The sequence below is a fragment of the Argiope bruennichi genome, chromosome X2, assembly GCF_947563725.1.
Source record: "Argiope bruennichi chromosome X2, qqArgBrue1.1, whole genome shotgun sequence".
NCBI classification, from domain to species: domain Eukaryota; kingdom Metazoa; phylum Arthropoda; class Arachnida; order Araneae; family Araneidae; genus Argiope; species Argiope bruennichi.
The window spans coordinates 41677807-41698404 of record NC_079163.1 but is presented as its reverse complement, the minus strand read 5'-3'; the positions used below and the strand labels follow the sequence as shown (position 1 = coordinate 41698404).

Here is a 20598-nt window from a genome sequence, read left to right as displayed (position 1 = left end):
TACTTCTGTCATTGCAATAAAGTGAAGTAAAAAAAATACACATATTATCAGTTGAATGTTCTTTATTACTATTTGGAGGTAAATGCAAAGTTTTTGGATTACTTGAAATAAATAAATAATCAACCTTAATTAAAATATTCAAATTAACCCATTCTTTGCCATATATGAGACATCTCGTAGGAAGCTGCACTAAAATTGAGCGTTTATAAATTTCGCTGTCAATGAATGGGTTAAAAGGTTGCTTAATAAGGTGACGAAACCACAAAACTGTAACCAGCACTAAAAATTCTTTCAGAAAAATAAATGCCTCTCTTTTATAGATTCAATATTTATTTAAAACTTTTACTGTGTTGTTATTTTCTAAAGAAACAAAATGAAATACACTCGATGCTAAGAGAGCCATTTTCTGTGTTTACACACCTGAGCTCTATTTCGGTATAGAATTTCCTCTTTCTACAAGCACTCCCATTATGGGTTGTGTATGCTTTTTATATATATAAAGTATACTCATCTGTTATTAACAGAGTCGTTATAGCGATAATAATGCCTTTTTCTTAAGCTCAACAGAGAGATATTTTATTAATAAATATTTTTCACGCTATATATTTGTCATTTGCCATCCATTTCTTTTATTTTCGCTTAAAATGTCATGATTCATGAACTTCAAACCTTCATTATTCAGTGGATTGAAATTTTTATCTGGCCATATATTAAGTCAAGTTAACTATTTCATACGACTTCCGAGTGCACTCCATAAAGATTTCTTCAAATGTATTATTCAAAATTATATTCGCTTCGCGAATTTTATACGTTCTTACCTATTTTCTTCGTTTATAAATCACGATTTCTTAGTTTCCGCAAACATCTAAAAAATTTATTGTCCTATGTAACAAAGATGTATTGTATAAACATTCGCATAGTGCCACCTTTTTTTCCTATCACAGATTTTAGAATAAAAACAGCTTGTCTGTTATTTAGATAACAGTTTTGAATTAAATATTAGAAATTTCGATAATATAGAACAGATTTTTGTTGCAACTCTTCTAATTTAATGATCTTTTCCTCATCAAAATATATGTGAGCCTCGCACGATGTAATCAATCTAGAAATGGCCAAGTCAGTGATTGGTGCAAGAGGACCTTTTTAATCAGTTGAAGAAAGGGGAGGGTTTCAGCTGTGCAATCAGCAAGATCTCAAGTTCAGGTTGCTAAATTCTGGTTTAGAATAACCTATTGCAAGCTGTCAAATGCATTTGCCAGTGTGTATTTATTTATTAACATAGCTTTCCTTTATTTATTTATTTTGTTTCCATCTAGTGTGAGGTTTGCCTTTTCAAATGTTTTGCAAAACCGCTTACTGTTTTTTTTTTTAAACATCTGACTAAAAGATCTTGTATATAATTTCGGTAGATTGAGTTTATCTGAAGATGCTCAGCTATTTAATCCGATTTTTCAAACATTCTACATTTCTAGGATGTTAAAATGGTTGCAAACATTTTTTTTTTATAAAGAATTAAATTATTCTGAATTTACGAAGAATGTAGCTTATGTAATGCTTGTTTTTATTATTTTAAGGGTTGTAAAATTGTCTAACTTTTTGATACTAATGCAGCTTACAGCCTTATAATAAACTTTCCTGGTTAGTAATACATTATTGGGGTAGCATAACATTTAATTTAAAAACTCATTTAGATTGAGGCTAATAGTGCCGAATATGTTTGGTGCATAGTTTTTTCATTTAAAGTGTATATATGCATCAAGTTTTGAATCAAATTCATTAAGTGGTTGACTGTCTTTATTATTCTGTACTTTTCTGTGCTTTTTTTCTGTACTTTTTTGTAATTTTTTTCTGTACTTATTCTGTACTTTTTTTCTTTCTTTATTATTCTGTACTGTAAATGTGATAAGACGGAAATGCAAGGACTTAAATAAATGAAATCTGGAACATGATTTTGTGACTGCAATTGTAGTTCTGTGTCAACTTTTGACTTCAGTGTTTCTAGTCTTTCTGGTACTTGTGTATTAACCGCATCCCAGAGATTCATCGCCCACACAATAAATAGCTAAAGATCATGCATTAATAGGCATTTCGGTAAGCATTGTTCTTTAATGTCATTCGGTTAATAACATACAAGTATTGATCGGTTTTCCTTACTATATTACGAAAAACACAATTTTCATCTCGCGAAATAAAAATCTGAACATTCATGGCAATTTCGCTTTAGTCCAAGGTTCACAGTTTTACTCGTGAGAGAGAGGGTGAGAGGCAACATCTTTATTAGAAAGTATGTGAGAAAATTTCGATTGCTCCCATTGGTTTTGTGTCAAATGTCTTCAAGTTAGTATGACATGAAAGTCTGAAAGTGGAGTGTCTCTCAGGAATAATTTTCGCCTCCTAAATGCAATTTTAAATTGCTGGGTTTGCACCAGAGTAATTCTCTTGTAGTCTCAAACCGAGACGTAAAAGTACATTAAAATACAGAAAATAAACTTTTCTACTATACAAAAAGTATTCCTTTTGAGTCCAGAGCAATATTTCGAAAAAAATTTGAAATCAAAATTTTATTCTCCAAAAAAATGTTGATATTGTTATAAAATTTAATACACTTTCGTTATTGTAGGTGAAGAAATAATGTTTAGAAATTGATAATCATTAATCATAAAATGGAGAGAGAATGGTTTAGTCTAATTCTACTTAAGGTATGGGACTACGTTAGGGATGAATTCTTTGACAAACTTTCGAAAATGGTTATATCTTTGAACATTTGCATAAAAAAGATTGAAAAAACATCTGTTAAATCTAAATATACCAGTAAAGCTTTAAAAGTTTTTTAAAAATTGGAAAAATTGTCTTTTTTTTTGGCTAAAAAGAGGTATAAATCAAAAATCTTCTAGTTAGAGATTTACCAACTGAATTGCTTAACATTTTGCAGATATCTTAAGTAATACATTATCTAGTTCAAGAACTAAAAAAAAGCTGTATTTCTATACATTTTTTAAATATTTACGTTCAACTGATGAATAACACAAAATTTTCATTTTTTTTTTAACTTTGTGAAGTACTGAAACAACAATAAAGTATTTCTAAATGAATAGATTACATATTCTCTATGTTAGGAACTGCAGAGAATACTGAGAAATTATTATAACAAATTTGAAACAAAAATATGCATTAGATTTTAATTTATAAAGTTTTTCATAAAAAAATTCTATATTTGAGAAAATATCATTTAAAAATGTAAAATAGTATTAAAACGTATGTAATTACAAGCATAAAAATCTGTGTAACTTCCCAAAAAATAAACTTAGAAACAAAATTATAACATTTTTATAAAAAAACTTGTTCAACCAATAAGAACATTAAATTAAAGAAAAAAAAAAATCCAAAGTTTCGCAAAAATTTACTTTTCAACGTTGTCATATTCCTAAAAAAGGATAAATTCTTTGCAATCTATCTGGTAAATGCATTCAGTGACATATACTAAATGATATGCAAATAACTACAGAAAACTATGAAAGCAGTGTGCGGTATAAACCAATTGCATTAATATCTCCTTAAATACTTGTTGTGGTATTTTTAGGACTTCGGCGAAAATTTGTTTCCTTATATAACAGTTTGACTTCATTACAAACGGCAAAACACGTTTCACTGGAAAGAGTTTGAATGAAGCTGTTTTAACAGTTCATTCTCACGCAAAACGCCATTCTTTTGAATTTAATGATTCCCCTCATGAATTTCTTCTTAGAACTAAAAGGTCTTGATTTCTTGGTGATACATTTTTCTGGAAATTGAAAGGTTTTCCCATTTTGCGGTTTATAGATAAGGGTAACAAGAAAACCACAAATGCTGTCAAGAATCTTAGCAAATGAACCTTGCCTTTTCCTCTCAAAAGGGCGAAGAGCAATTTTTCATTTTCCCTTTTAGTTTAAATGTTTAAGCACAGTTTATAGTTAAAAAAGCCACCGTTTTCAGTGTACTAAACAAAACTGAATAAATGTTTCGCTTTTATTGTTATTACCATTTACTGATGTAGTAAGTTTGAAATGGTTGTTTTGTTTGTTAAGATTCAGAAGAGTCTTCACTTCTTCCTTCTTATTGAAGATACTAAAAATATATATGAACATATGCATTAATTATATTAAAATATAAATTGGAAATAACCTTAGATAACAAAACATAAGAAATTATTAGAATTGAATATAAAATTGTTAATCTCAAAATAAATTTTTTAATACAAAATGCTATATTTTAAATAAACATTGTTTAACTTCTTTTCAGAGAGTTTTGGTTTTTTAAAAATTAATTTTAAAATTATGGGGAAAAAACCCAGAAAGCGAACAAAAGACAGTATAATACTAATAAAATACTTGTACAAAATAGTGTACAGTTTAACCAAAAGTGATTAGTTGATATTGAAGTTTAAAGATTGGATTAAGGCTCATAAAATAAATCCACTATTAAATATTTATTGATTAAATGCCATCTATTATTTAAAAAAAAAGCTTCCAATGTGTTGCACATAAATAAATATTGAAAAAAAAACTTTCACTTTTGTCACTATTCTGAAATCTATGCTAATACTTAAATTTAAAATGCGATTTTAATTTTTTAAAGTTCTATCCCAAATTTTCTTGAGTTTTAGAAAAGCAGGAAAATTAAAAGAAAAAATTATTAAATTATTGCAACTTAAAAGGGACTTATATTTTGATTATATTCAATAAGTACAATAATTAAAATTTCTTCTTGATACTTAAAGGTGAATAATATTAATTTTGAAAAAGGACTCTTTAATAGAACTTAATTTAGATGCAGAAACGAAAAATTAAATTTAAAGGGGCAATCAGTTGAGAGAAATGGAAAAAAGCGAAATATTACTTACCATACTACGATGATTTTTTGAAGTTTATCCGTGTATATATATATATATATAACTCATACTGATTTTTAAAGTAAAATACCCGAAACATTTGTGGGGGATTTTGCTCTGCTCATTTCAGTAATTTCATAATGAATAAATTCAATCCCAAGTTTTCATTGTGTTTGAGGAAAGTTGACTTGGTATGCTTTTAATATTATGCACTATAGCTAAGACGTTCTGAAATTCGCCTTGAACAAAACAAAACGTTGAATGATATAACGACCAATAAAATAGTCCTGAATATGAACCAAATGTCTTAGAAATTGATATATTTAATTAGAATTCTAGTTTAAACACTAGTTTTCTCTTTCTTATACAATAAAATTACTGTATATTTAAAAAAAATAATAGATTTATTTTTTAGTTTAAATGTTCATAGAAACATAAGTAACATTATTAACTTGTGACGTGAGAGTTCTTATTTGTTAATTTGAGTTGCTTTTAACTGACAACAATCCAGTAATAATTATTTTTTGTGTTGAACCTTTTTAAGTTTTAGATCATTTAAATCTTGAAGCAAAATTTCACTTTAGGATGTATACAATTTTAGTTGTTTCTTTTAGTGGAAAATGTGGAATAAACTTCTCTTTTGAACAAAAGATTCATCAAGAAATCTAATTATTTTAGAAAATATAATTCATCCTGATATAATTCAAATTTAAAATCCATACTGAAGTAAAAAGAAACTGAGAACGAAAATAAATATTTTTATTTTAAAATTATTCACAATGTAATTGTTATATTCAATAGAGCTCTAGTACAAAATAAATTTTACCAATAATGAAAAAAAACTAAGTAGAAAAGTAACAATACCCATTCAAAGTGAGTACGAAAGAAGAAATTATTATGAAAAATAAACACTTTGCAGAACCAAATAACAATAAGATTTATAAGCTTTTATTAATTTAATTTTAAAGAAAATTTGATTAATTCTCAAGCTATGAAAAATTATCTTCACATATTATTTGTTATAAGAACTTCTGACGCAGTAGTGTTTTAAAAAAGGATTTAACCAAGTTTCTGAAGAATAAAATTGACCATTTTCTATAATTCTGAAGTATTTAAAAATGACTCACTACATGCGAAACTTTTCTGATCACTTAATTAGTTTTGACGATCTCTCTCTTTTTTTAAATCTAGATTTCTGCTTAGTTTCTTCGGTGATTAAACCTCTAATTTCTTTTTTTCCTCTATCTCAAAATGTCTAAAAATATTTAACTAAGTAATCCTGGTTTTCGGTATTCGGTCGTATCAATAAATGTTTTCCAAATTTTATTTTGAATTTTGTACGTATATGTCAAGGTAATGTAAGGATCTAATGGATTATAATGGAAACAGGATTTAATGAGATCTATTGTTTATTTTAAAAATCAGGATTGGTATATGAATTCTTTTATTTTTACTTACATTACTATTTGCTTCATCCAGAAGTCGAATGAAAGCTGATACATTTTCTTATAGCGGAAATAATATTTTAACTAGAAGTAATTTTTTTTGTCTTTAAAAAAATCAGATAACGAAAATCAACTTTTATATTCTTTCCAGATTTTCTTGACGATGAATGAAGATGGAAGCCATCATCCCTCTTTGGGTTGAGGGAAGATTAGTTTGGATTACGGGTTTGACCAAACGGACTACCTGCAGTGATGTCATAGCCTCTGTCATCAAATTCCAGTGGGGAAAATCGGACACAACTCATGAAAAGTGGCAATACAAAGTTATAGAAAGATGGAGATGGATGGAAAGACACTTACCTGGTCGTTGCAAAATCTTGCGTATCTGGCAGTCTTGGTGTGAAGAGCGAAAAAATGTTTATTTCCTTTTGAAGAAGAGATCTTCAAAAACAGAAGCTGTTAGTAAGGATAGGAGATACACAAAAATCAAGATGCCGAAATCAAGACATGGCCACAAGAGCCATCGGAGGATGAAACTGAGGAATGACCAAGTCGTTTTAGATCGAGAAGAATTGAAGAACATTCTAGCGATGCAACAAAATGCCTTGCTTATACAGAAAGAAAAGTTAGCCTTGCGAGAATCAGAAATCGAGGAATACGAAACTTTGATCCACATGAACAGGATGAAGCAGTCTGGAGAAAATTATCTTCAAGATCTGTATCTTGGAGGTGAATCCAATCTGTATACGGATAAAGAAATATCGGAAAATTTACCCAATTACTCTGATGATACTCTACAGGAAGCTACATTTTTATATGAAAGGATTTTAGAAATAAGCAAACGAATTGAAAAGCAAGAAGAAAGTATCCGACTTTTATCTGCCCAGATTCGGCATTCGGTGTCGGTTAATGATCCATTTGAAGATACTACCAAGGAATGTGAAGCCAAACAAAACAACAATGAGAATTTTGTTATATATTTGCAGAAAACTAAGATTCGAACCGAATGCCTAGCAGCAGTAAATGAAACCCAGAGACTTGCTATTGAACACAATGAAAGAACACTACAAGAATACGATAAAATTTTGTCGCAGAAACGAGATTATTTAGCTCAGCTTCAAGATGATTTGTACAGAGCTGATGATGAATTGAATAATATCCAAGAGGGAAACTACTCCAAGAATAGCAACTTTGACGACATGAAATACGATTTGACAGTGCCCAGAAATGATTTAATTTTAATTGATAATAGTTCGGATACCGGCCTGAGTTCGTTACCTAGCAGTTGTGATGATAATACTTATAATTTTAATGATAAAAATAAGTATTTTCTGGATACATTGGTTTAATGGATAAGGGGAAAGTTTGCTTTTATACCAAAGTAGTATACAAATTTGGTTATGTATTTTAAGCATTTTGGTTTGAAACAGAAAAAAAAATACTGTTTTGATGTATTGTGATATTTAATCCAACTGTGCATGATTTTCCAGTTTTTATATGCGATTATGAATCTAGCTTTTTTAAGCAATTACGATTTTATTGTTTATATATGATTTAAAATAATTTTAAAATAATTACTGTTATTTTGCTTACATTTATCAATAATTTACTGATGCATATGGTTATACTGATGCTAAAATTAGGTTTGTTTTGTTTCATTTCCAACTTGTATTTCTTGCAACTATCAAACAGTATATTTTTTAAACTCGGATTTTTTTTTATTCTTGCTGTAAAATTTTTCAACGCTTCCAGAAATATTGTTTTATTTTGTTATTTATATATTTAGTAATTACTTTCTCTTATTTCATGTGCAATATTTTATTTTTTAAATAAATACAAATTTTAAAATTATGTTTGAACATTCTTTTTTCAGGGTTTATCATGAACTTGAATTTTGTTTCCATTTCAGTACAACTGCTATACATTTTTCATAATACACACTTTAAATAATTATTAAACAAACAATTAACCTCAAACAAAATTATTAATTATTATCAAAATTTCAGTACTCAAATTAATAAAACCAAATACAAGATCTTATCAGTTATGGGAAGATTCATGATTCCAATTAATTAATACAATAAATATTTTCTCCTTTTTTACAATCGCAAGTTTGTACAATAAATATATTTTTCTTCATAAATAATTGTTTAAGCAATCTTTATTAATGGAACTACTGGACAACTGATAAATTTTGCTTGGCTAGGCAGTGGAATAAGAACTTGTTAGGTGTTAATAGCAGGGTATTTAGTAAGCAATGGATAAATTATATCTACTTTCTTTGAGCCTGACATCTTTTACCATGGCAAATGATGTTTACCTGAACAAAAAGATTGCTCTGTAATATCCATTCAAGAGTTTGAGAATGTAATGGTACTTCCAGCAGTTTGAAACACTACTAGCTGGAAATGTAAGACCGTATTTTGATGAAAATCTGGTGGAAAAATGACTAGGTTAAAGAAGTAGCATTGAATTCCCCCAAACTAGATATCTATGCTTTCTGATTCATTTGCTTGATGAGACCTCGCTGCGGTGGCCTGGTGGTAAGGTCTCGGCTTCGGAACCGGAGGATAACAGGTTCCCGAACCCGATCGTTATCCGATTCCACAGAAGAATCGTCGTGTAAGCAGGTCTGGTGCACATTAAAATAAGTCGGTGCCAAATATCCTCCACTGTTGTGGTGAGGAAGTTCGGAGAGGGGGGTGTCAGCTCACGTGTCATCCTAGTCATCTGCCCGAGACTCAAAATTAAGAGGTCAGTCTTAAAATAGCCTTAGTGTTACTTTAAAATGGAGAATTAACATAACTAAACAGTTAAACTTGATGAGACCTAAAACATAACGTTTATAATTAGCTGCAGACAACCAGTCGAGAGCTTCCATTGAAAAAGAATGCTCCAACTACTATATTTACCATCATTTGCAATTTCATTGATCGATTTCCTCAGCAATATCTGAATAATTATGATCAACAATTAGAGAATTTCGAATAATTGATAAAATTCTAAGTTTATATATATTAATAGAAATATATTATTAATCGCTTTGGAAAGAATGATTCAAATTGTTTATATATTTTTGGGTCACCTGCCGATATATTTCTGTTGATTTTTATCATTATATTTGCGTTTCAACTAAAATTAATTTGAGGAATCATTCATATTTGACTGAGTACCTCTTTTATTCAATAGTTTTAAAACGGCACGTTAATATAACTAAACTAAACTAAACTTTATTCAATAGTTAGTTTATAGTTCGTCTGTTAGTTAATTGCGCTATTGTTTCTGTTCAAGGATTACGACAGAAATGTTCGTTATAGATTTAAAGAAACTCTACACCAGCATATTGTTTCTTTTATCAAGCTATATTATAATTAGTAATAATCTTTGTACATGCTAGTTTAATTAGTAACTAACTGATATACCAATGTTGGTCAAGGTTGAAACAATTTCATGTCTATTATTTTTAATGTAAAACTACTTTTTTTTTATAATACAAGGCATCTTTTTATCCCCTTAAACATTCTTGAAATTAAAATGAGAATATCGATTGAACCAGACGATATTTAAAAACCGCCGATAGCTAATTGTCCCCATATTTATAAGCCAAATCAATATTTGTTCCTGATATGAACTGTTAATTATTTTTAGTGTACTTTCAAAATTCTACTTATGGGCTTTGGCAACAGTTCTTTACTTGAATTCTTTTTCTTAAATAACGAAAATATCGTTATAAATATTACACAAATCCTTTTTTTAAAACCAATAAGAAACGCTGTCAAAAATATTTATAAACATGAAACAGAATTATCAAAAAATAAAGGAAAATTATTTCAAAATTTCACTTTTGTCTAGCAACTGGGTATCGATAAAGTTTCTCATTTCAAAATCATCTACAGCTATTCAAATATTTATTAAATTTTGAAAATTAATAAAAATTTAAGGAAAAAAATGGGCGAATGAAATTGATATCATTGAAAAAGTAAAATTTTGATTTTTAAGATGCTATAAAAATATTTTTGTGAGAAAATTTGCTCTGAAGTTACTACTGAGAAACAGCAAAATTTCCTTTCATTTCTAATTACTTGAATATTCATTTAGTTTTCGCACTTTGAAACGATAATGTTAACAATAGTTGTAACGATTTCAATTTATATTAAGATAATTCTGATTTTCCAATTTTCTTCCCAAAATTATTCATATAAAATATAATTGAAGAAAAGTGTTTTAGAGATATAATGATTTAAAAAGAAAGGCTTATAGGAACAATAAGAAAACTACCTTAATTTCCTCATATTTGAATAACGGAAGCTATATTTTGTAAACTGTTGCCCGCTTATGTAAATATGTCCATGCGAATATTTTTTAAAAACTGGTACACAACAAAACAGAGCGTAAGAAAACGAAATTTTTATTATAATAGATTTTAATAAACAATGACAAATGTATTTAAAAAGTAATAATGAAGAAACATAACTTGAAGAATATATCAGAATCTTATGAAGTCGCTACTTATTGCAATCAGAGGTATCGCGTGATTCATTCAAATGAACTTTTTATGCATTCTGGGGAAAAATTTTTGCCGGCACTTTCGAAGCAATTTTGCCTTTCATTGATTGTTTGTTAAGTATCAAATTAAATTATCTCAAATTAAGATTCATAGTATGAATTTATTAATGAAAGTGCAGATCAAAGAAGAAGAAAAAAAAAACTAATTAGGATAAATGATTAGACCTTATCGATAACATTCCAAAAGTGAATTCTTGATGATGCATAAAAATATATCTCACCAATTTTATGACGTCCCAAATAATAATCATTCGTTTCGGTACATTTACAGTACGAAATACCTTAGATTTGGATACGATCATCTTTACAGTCCTATTTTGAGTTAAAAATATTTGTTTTTTACTTTCCCGTATACAGTAATAGTCAAAAAATTCAAACTCGAGATTTTGACGAATCTCCACCTCTTAGACCTCCCTGAGTTTAAAAAACACAGTTTTGAAAAATGTCCGTCTGTTTGTGACGAAGATTACTCAAAAATTATTTGAGCTAGATGGTTGAAATTTGGTATACGGTCTTAAAATTCGCACACAGATTTAACATCAACAGTGTATCCATCTGCCAAATTTTGAGCCAAACCAAGACGGGTTGACTGTCTGTCGGTCTGCACTATCAGAAATAAGTAATCGTGATAATTCAAAAATGTAATGACTAAAATATATCAAATTTAAATCGGGAATTTGTGATTTCAAAATCCGTTTTGTGTCAAATTTTTGTTTCAATCGTTTGAGAAAAATTTTTCTAAACCGCAAATTCGATTTTTGGATACTATTAAAGCATATCAGGCATTGATCGCCAAATAACTCGCCAAGGATCACACGATAGATTCAGTAAAAATGCTAAATTCACTCAAAAAGTTAATACATCGTACATATTGTACGCCAATGCCATTTAAGGTGTTCTCTGGCATGACAAGTTTATTAGAGAGTATGCGAGAAAATTTTGGGGTGACTACCCCCGCTAGTTTTATTTTGATTAAAAAGATTTACCTACATAAAATGTGCATTAGTGAGACAATCTTTAAAATTTCATCTTTTTGTATAGAGAGTTGTTATAATAGAACATTTTTTTTCAATCTGACTTTTTCCCTTTTTTTCCGAGTATCCAAATCCTGTTTGATTAAGATTAGGCTATGACGGTTTAAGAAGAACAGAAGAATTTCAAAACATCAGTTCTTAATTAAATACAGCTTATTGTAAAATGCAACAAATTTACAGACAAAAAATGCTAAGTGCACATTAGATAATGCATAATGGGATGTTCGACTATCACGTATATTGCCATATCTGTTAAAGTGCATCAACAAATGGCATTTCTCTTAATACCCATATGCCCAAACAATATTAGTCGGCTAGCACTGAACCACTGAACAGAAGCTCCCTGAAGACAGTGCTTTATAAGCATTAAAATCTTAGTAAATAAATATTAATATAAAATAAAATAATATTAATATTATCTTTGTATCTAAAATAATATTAATATTATCTTTGTATCTAAAATAATATTAATATTATCTTTGTATCTAAAATAATATTAATATTATCTTATCTAATAAAAAATATTAATATTATCTTTGTGCAATACTTTCTTGCTCACATCCACGTATATTCATGATACAGTGTACAATGTCTACTTGATTTACTTGGATACATTTTTTTACACCTGTCACAGAATTTATTGGGGGTGCTAAAATTTATGACCAACAGCACCTGACGACATTCATTCATTTTGCAGAAAATTGAATTTGTTTGTTAGCCTTATGTGTTTTTTTTTCGCTCCTGGGGAGTCAGTGCTAAAAATAGGACACAAGGAAAAAATGATACATGAAAGAAGCGTGACTAGGATACATTCTTTTATGTGTTGTTTATTTTCTAGACTTATTTAAATGAATGGAAGGAAAAAAATCGGCATATTTTTTGCGTGGGCAAGAGCTATGATGCTATTCATTATTGTTAAATGAGTAAAAAAATTACCCTCACAAATGAAAAGAGCGCCATTTTTTTATACACTTTCTCATCTGAGACGACAGGTAGGGACATTTTAAAATATGAAAACATCGTTAAAAGTTGGCGTGTGTTACGTTGTTGCTGGAACAGGTATCATATTTAGAAAAGAAATTCGTCCGTGGGTGAGGACAGGTCTTGTACTGGTATGTGAGCTTAAGAAAAAACCCTTATTTTTTTTAAATGTAGGGCACGAGCAGAAAGAAAGCGCATATTTACTTAAATATTTAAATTACGGTGTAATAATAAGCGGCTGAGAGTCTAATAAAAAAAAGTATAGCGGTTGAAAGTTAAGAAAGTGAGCTGGTAAGTAAGAATAATTAAAAAATAAATAAAATACATGGAGAGAATTGAAAAAAAAATAATGGCAAGCAATGTTCATCAGGAAATTGTAATAATATTGATTAATATAATTTTTTTCGGACCAGTATTTAAAATTAGATTTTGATTGAGATTCCTTCCTTTGGACGTTTATTCCTTGGCGCAATTTCTGCTGCTAAATAACAGACAATGATTTTTGGTCCTAAAAAAAAAAATCAATGTCGAAAAGTTCTCAGTAACAGCAAAATCAGAATAGAACTCACAGATTCCTTCCGAAATTAGATTTCATTCAGTTTGTCGATCTGCTTTCCCAGTACACAGGAATTTTAAAGTGAATCCATTCAGTGTTCAAAAATTCTTAATATTCATTCAAACTGAGAATAATGAGTATAATGAGGGGAAAAAAAGGAGCAATTAAGAATTGCAAATTTTTGGGCGAGTTAGATTAATGCCCCGGTTTCGAAGCTATATAATGGCTCTTTTGGGATCATTGAAATGTAGGCAGAAAACGAGGACAATACCTGGTACTCTACTCTTATTCAAACCTACGCTCCACAAAAGAGAAGGTGTTTCATCTTCGAAAGAATTTAAAAGCAGTAGCCTTGTATTCGAGAAGGATCTTTCAATGAATCGAGGTCACTGCCCTTTGACCTCGAAACTGAAACTTTATCACAAGTCTTTCTGCGACTCGAGCAAAGTTGTCATTAAAGTGAAGTAGTTATTCTTCTAATTCGAATTATCGTTCTATCTTTCACATTTAAGGAGTTAAGGGAAGAGGTAAACTTGGGCCCAGGACCCGTCTCGATCCCATCCCCCAAATAAGGGGGTAGCTGATATTTTCTCGCAGTTTTATCAAAGTATTATAATATGTAAACTTTCTAAAATTTATTTAACAAATGCTGTTCGTTGAGCAGCGATATGAAGAATATATAAAACATTTCTAGAAAATAAAAGTTTTAAAATTACTCTGAAATCTTGACTTGAATTAATACCTTATTTCCATCCGATGAATGTAATCAAAACTGTGCAATCAAATTCTTAATTTTTTAACAAACATTTTTGAAGTGGAAACCACTGTAGACTGTCTTGTGAAGAGAGGTGTCTTATAAAGCAAAAATATGTTGAAATAATTTTAGATCGTTTTTCCGATACTTTGATGATGCTGTATAATGTTAGCTATTCTAAAATACAGTATATTCGGCGAAAATAGATATAGATACGACAGATAGAGAATTTTTTTTTTAATTACATACGTGTTACTTGTTATTTTCATCATTTTGTTTACATCTGAACTTTTTTAAGTTTCTGGCATTCCTTCTAAATGATCTATAAAATCGTTGAAAATTATTGTTTAAATATTTTAATTATCAATAATAAATTAGGATTTTTATATTTTAATGAACTAAATGGTTCATAAATGATTTTAAAATATATATATAGGTAATAAAAATAAAACCGGACATCAGTCCTTTACTATAATAATAAATCATGACATTTGGTCATGTAATAAATACATCACTGTAATAAGTACTCGAAATTATTTTAATATACCCTCAATTTCTATATGTTCATATACATACAGATACCATAATAAATCTTAAAAATTGGGATTTTTAGACTTTAGACTATAAAATATTGGAGAATAATAATGACAATAAAATATTACGAATAACCATTTCTCAAGAAAAAAAAAATCTAATAATTTTTTTTGAAAAGTAAAACTCGTCAACACCGCCAGCGATGATAAATTGGAAGATGTGGCGTAAGGATTTCGAGATATCAGACAAGATCCATGTTGATAAATTAGGAGACGGACGTGAATCAAAATTTGACAAATCTATTTCCGTTACGATCTTGCGCAACAAAAGAATGGTAGCGAAAAAAAAAAAGAATCATATTTAATAATTTATTTACATTAAATCTTTTTCGGGAGTAATATTAGGATTATTTTAGGCCTGGAGTATTGGCCAGACGAAGAGGATGACATTTGAGTCTGCGCTTCCTTTCCAAATTTCCCCACCATACGCATACGCATGGCTCTCGACGTAAAATCAGGCGTGCACCGGGCCCACGACAATCCTGCCTGGAATCGAGACCTTACATTTAAGCCATCATGGCTACATCAAGTATATCACAAACATATTATGTCTCCCTTATCCGCCCTCAATTTCATATTCTTCTTGCAAATATACTTTTGTGTTTGAGGTCAAAAGTTAGATATCAACTTTTTAAAGACGCTCTATATCAGTTAATAGGTGCATCTTGTTTCGAAAAGACAATGTTTTTGTTTTTGCATTTTTAATCAAGATATGAAATCGAATTTGCCATAGATATAACCTGCTGCACGATGAATAATTTTCATTTTGATTGCCTTTCCCCCCCTCCAAAAAATATGTGAATCTATTTCAGCTATTTTAATTTAAAATCAAAGGAAATGCAACGTTTTGAGATATTTAAGTTGAAACTGTAGGAGAAGAGAGAAAAAAAAAAAAAACAACTTAAAATGAAACAGCTTATTGAAATGCGAAACTGATTTAAAAATGACCCAGGGAAAAATATCGAAATTTTTTCAAATATATTTTTTGAAACCATTAATTATTTTCACGGAAGGCATTGTTTTTGCTGTTCAAAAACAACTTAAACGCCCACCAACGCAGTAAATACCGAATTGGCTATTGATTTTTGATCCCATTTCTGCTTTTATAATCTAAGCTTGGTACCATTTACTATTAATTGGAACTCCGATTCGATTTCTCATATCCTCTGGATAAAAATAGTTCCCATTCCCCTGTTTAGTGCCTGTCATTTGGAATTAGACTTAGATATGTTCTGGATAGTAGGAATGACAAGTGATCCTTACATTTCTTGTCATGTTTGTATGAGGTATAAAACTGATGCATGATACCAGTCTGATCACTGAAAAATTAAAAATGCAAGACAGTATTATTATTAAGATTATCACTTTTAAAAGAGCAGATTGTGAATTACAGAAATAAATCAAACTTTTCATTACTATATTACCATATCAACTAGAAATAAACCACATTTTTAATTAAATATTCGTAATATGTTAATTGTATCTGTATATCTCCTCTCCAATAAATAAATAAACGGGCAATGAATAAATAAGTTGACAGTTAATTTAATCGTTTGGTTATTATATTAAGAATCAAGAATTTGGATAAATTTCATTACTGAAATGCTTTTAAGAAAAACACAACATTATTGGAAATGAAAAGATTTCCTTAAATGAATCCTTCGGATTCGAAAAAATTAAATTTTACTTCAATTATAGTTACAAATTAAAAGGAATAGATTAGCATTTTTAAATTGCTAGAGAATTTTTGTGAAATGGACTATCGTCAGAAGCTATTGAAATCTAGACTGTTATAAATAATTAGAAATTCTTTTCTAAATTTCATAAAGAACTATTTTGATTGTTCGCCCAAGGAAAGAATTCTAATTCCTTGATTTCATTTATTTCCGTTAAATTAATGGAAAAAAGGGAAATAGAATATTAACATAAAAATATTACTCATCGGATGAATTAAAATTTTATTTGATACTTTTATAAAGTGTTCTTTAAAGTATAAAATAAGAGAGAATGATAATTTTTGGAATTGAAGTTGCAGTCTTACAACAAAGCTCTATGTTTTCATCATGTTTAAATTAAATCAGTGCGGTAAGACATTCCTAAAAGATAATGAGACATATGCACATGTGTGCAATAGATGAAATCTTTTTTTCTTGGAAGTTTAAAATTTTAACAATTTTAAACTTCCAAGAAAAGAAGAAATTTCTTTAAAAATTTATATTATTATTTGATAAAGTTATAATGGGACATATTGTTTTATGCACTTAAACTCAATGTTCAAAGTGGAATTGAATGTTTTTTATAAATAAAAAGAAAATAATTTAAAATTGAATCTGAAGTTGAGAAATAATTTTTTTAAAAGTGTATAAAGTATATCTGAGAAAATATATTGTGAAAGCAAGACGTAAATAACGCATTTTTTCATCTGCCGATTCCAGGAATACTTTCAATTTCAAGAAAATTGCAAAGGGAACTTTTTTAATTTAGTCGATGTTGGACTTTTAAAACAAAATGTAATTTTATTTCCTCTTTTGTTTCTAGGAATATTTTTATTTTCAAACGGAATGCAAAGTTAATTATGAAAGTTTAGTCGATATTCGAATTTTGATACATATCTCGTAGTTTGGAACCGCGGTCGAGGACGGCATCTGGTTTGGAAATTACCCTCGGCGGAAGGGAAATGGGCTCCAAAAGTCAGTGGTTGTATATGTTATTTCATTTCACAGATGCGGCATACATTATGAGCAACTATTAAGCAATATTAGTATTTTATAAATTTTTTTATATATAATTTATATAACATTAATTAAGACAAGCTCATTCCAGACAAATTTTATTCGGGGAATTTTTTTGCATGCATATTTTGAAAATTTCATGACTGAGATACAGTCCTATGAGATGGATGTTTGGTAGCCATAAATAATACTCGCAGCATAGAAAACGATGTAAACTAAAAATGTATTTTTTTAAAAATTTAAGTATTAATACGCAAGTCTGTAATAATTTCTATTTGTGGTAACAGTGTTATAAATTTGTTAGCGACACTTACTTCGTTCAACTCCTAGAACAAACTCAACCTTTGGTAGCGGTGGACTGGTTATATGGTCCCGGCGTCGGAGCTGGAGGGTTTTAGGTTCGAGACCCTAAATTCCTCGAAGAACCTTCTGGCTCTGGCGGGCGTTATTTTCATCATGGCCGAACATCATCCCGCTGGTGTGGTGTGGAAGTTTGGAGAGGAGAGGATGCCAGCTCAGATGTCGTCCTCGTCATCTCATAACGGTTCAAAATTACGAGGTCCGTCTCAAAATATCCATAGTGTTGCCTTAAAACGGGACGTTAATATAACTAAACTAAAGTCTTGTGCTTTGAAATTTTGTTATTTGTTCTCACCGTATGTCGTTATTGTAACATAATGTTTTTAGACTGGTATTATTTTTGTATACTGCGTGATATAAAACTCATCACACAGAGAATGCCACGACTGGCGCAATCAAGCCAAATATTCAAAATAGACAAATCAAGTTTGAAACATCATCAAGCAAAAGCGTTTCGAACTGGAAATTCAAATTTATATTGATTTTTTTACCAGTAAATTGTAGCATCGTTTTAAACTTACTAAAACTCAAAGCATGCTCTTTAGCGTTATGACAGTGTTCATTTAGTGGCATGATTCATTTACTAAAAATATTAAAGGCTTATTTAAATAAAACACCATACTTTATACTAAAGTTTTTGATAAAATACACTCTGATTTCAAAGGGCTTTATTTTATGTCTAAACGAACTTTTCCCAATAAAATTCCGTTTGTCCATTTTTCTTATATTTGAGATGTTCTGTCTATGAAATTATCAGAGAAGTGATTAGTTCTCCTTCTGTGATTGGAAGACTTACTAAACTTACTTACTTAATTATTTATTAGCTTCTGATTTTAGATTTACTAAAACTCATTGTTAAAACTCTATCATTACTACAGTGTTCATTCAGCGGTATGATATGTTTACTAAAAAATATTAAAAGTTTGTTTATGTAAAATATTATATTCTGTACTGAAGTTTTTGATAAAATAAGCTCTGATTTAAAGGACATTATTTTATGTCTAAACGGACTTTTTCTAACAAAAATCAGTGTTGTTCACTTTTCTTATACTTGAGATGTTCGATGTCTATGAAATTACCAGAGAAGTGATTTGTTCTCCTTCTGTGATTATTGCTCCTAATTTTTCCATTCTGGATTAACGTATGAAATTCTTATTACTAAACGAGAAACAGATGAGTTTCTAAGGTAACATATTACTTTTCGCTTATCTTTTTTTTTTTTAATTATTCTAGGCTTGAGTGTAGAACAAGCACTGTCTACGATTGGAATTACAGGAAACACTGCATGGTTGACTGCTTCAGAGATAGATCACTGTGACTAAGAAATGTGCTTTTACTGTGGAACGATTATCTAAGGAATCATTTTTTTTCCCAACACCCTTCGATATTTTTTTTAAAGAGCCATCTACTCTGAGAAATTTTAAGAGTCATTACAGGAACTTAATAATGTAGATGATTGATGAAAGCGATCGAGCCTAAATTATAATTTTTTATATAGGTGAAAAGCGATTTCTGTTTTATTTATGCAAACTATAATTTCGTTATTGTGGGCATTTTTCTTCTAAAATGTCGATAAACATGTTTAGCCTTGTATATTATTAAATATGAGAATTTGCCAATTTTTTTTATTCAATAAATTTTTTTCCCTTGGATAAGAAGATTCGTAATTTCGTATCATTACATAAATGGAAAAATTCTGACCTTCGGAAAAAAAACTGAGATTATTGGAAACCTTACTAGAGAAATTAATTTTCAGAATATCTTTTCAAATAAAAAATATAAAAGTAGAATTTCATGAGATTTTAACTACTTTAAAATGTTACTTTCTTAGTCTTTCAAATACTATTAACAAAGGCATGATTTGGAGGTGTTTCAGAAATTTTTGTTTCGCAATATATTTTATTCAAACATGAATTCACCTTTTAAAAATTTCAATGCAAATAAAATAACTAACATATCAAACAGAGATTATACAAAAAGTATAAAAAAATCAACCAATCTAAAAAATAAATATAAAAGGGAAAAATTTTGAAAACATAGTAGCGCATTCAGATTAGAATATTTTAGGACATTTTTATGTACAAATACAATGCATAGAGTCATCAAATAACTCATTTTTATATAACTACTTAAATTAGAATTAAAGATACTCATTTTCATGTTTCTGCTTAAAAGTTTCTATTCGCTACCCCAATAGGATTTTAAAAAAATTCCTCGTCACAATTTAGGCTTAGTTTTTTTTTATCTAGCCGATAAATAGGCATATACAATGGAGATTAAGAAAAAAAATTTCTAGCGTTAATACATGATAAATAAAAAAATGTTTTTAACAGCTATTTTACAAAGTTAAATAAATACAAATCTTTCTTAATTATTTAACATTATTAATATTTAAGAATCGGATGGCAGCCAAATGTTATAGCATAATCTAAAATCTTCTATAAAAGGAAATCCTAAAAAGATGCGCATCTTTTATTAAAATTATTCGTCAGAAGGCTGGATATCCTGGAGCAAGTAAAATTCTTAAATGTTTGGATAAATCGTGATTTCCTGGAAAGTCTACTAAATTAATTAAATTGTAATAAACTATAGTGTTAACTTGAAATTTAAAAAATAACAGCCGAAACAAGTACTTTTACATGTATCCCAGACAACTTCATAAATAGTTAGTTTCTCAGACTTTTAAAAACTATTAACAATGGCGCAATTC

The 20598-nt window shown here is 29.0% G+C and overlaps 1 protein-coding gene across 2 annotated transcripts in view; it reads left to right on the top strand.

Moving 5' to 3' along the window:
- Nucleotides 1-7810, top strand: part of LOC129960703 (ras association domain-containing protein 10-like) — a 31298-nt gene extending 23488 nt beyond the window's left edge. Inside the window, exons 1-2 of one of the 2 annotated variants that reach the window (XM_056074270.1) lie at nt 3950-4032; nt 6464-7810. In XM_056074270.1, coding sequence (XP_055930245.1) covers nt 6480-7661 — 1182 coding nt within the window. In that variant the 5' untranslated portion in view covers nt 3950-4032; nt 6464-6479 and the 3' untranslated portion in view covers nt 7662-7810. Of the gene's footprint in view, nt 1-3949; nt 4033-6463 lie in introns of those variants that run through there. The other variant, XM_056074269.1, reaches the window with a different exon arrangement.
- Nucleotides 7811-20598: the final 12788 nt, after the last annotated feature.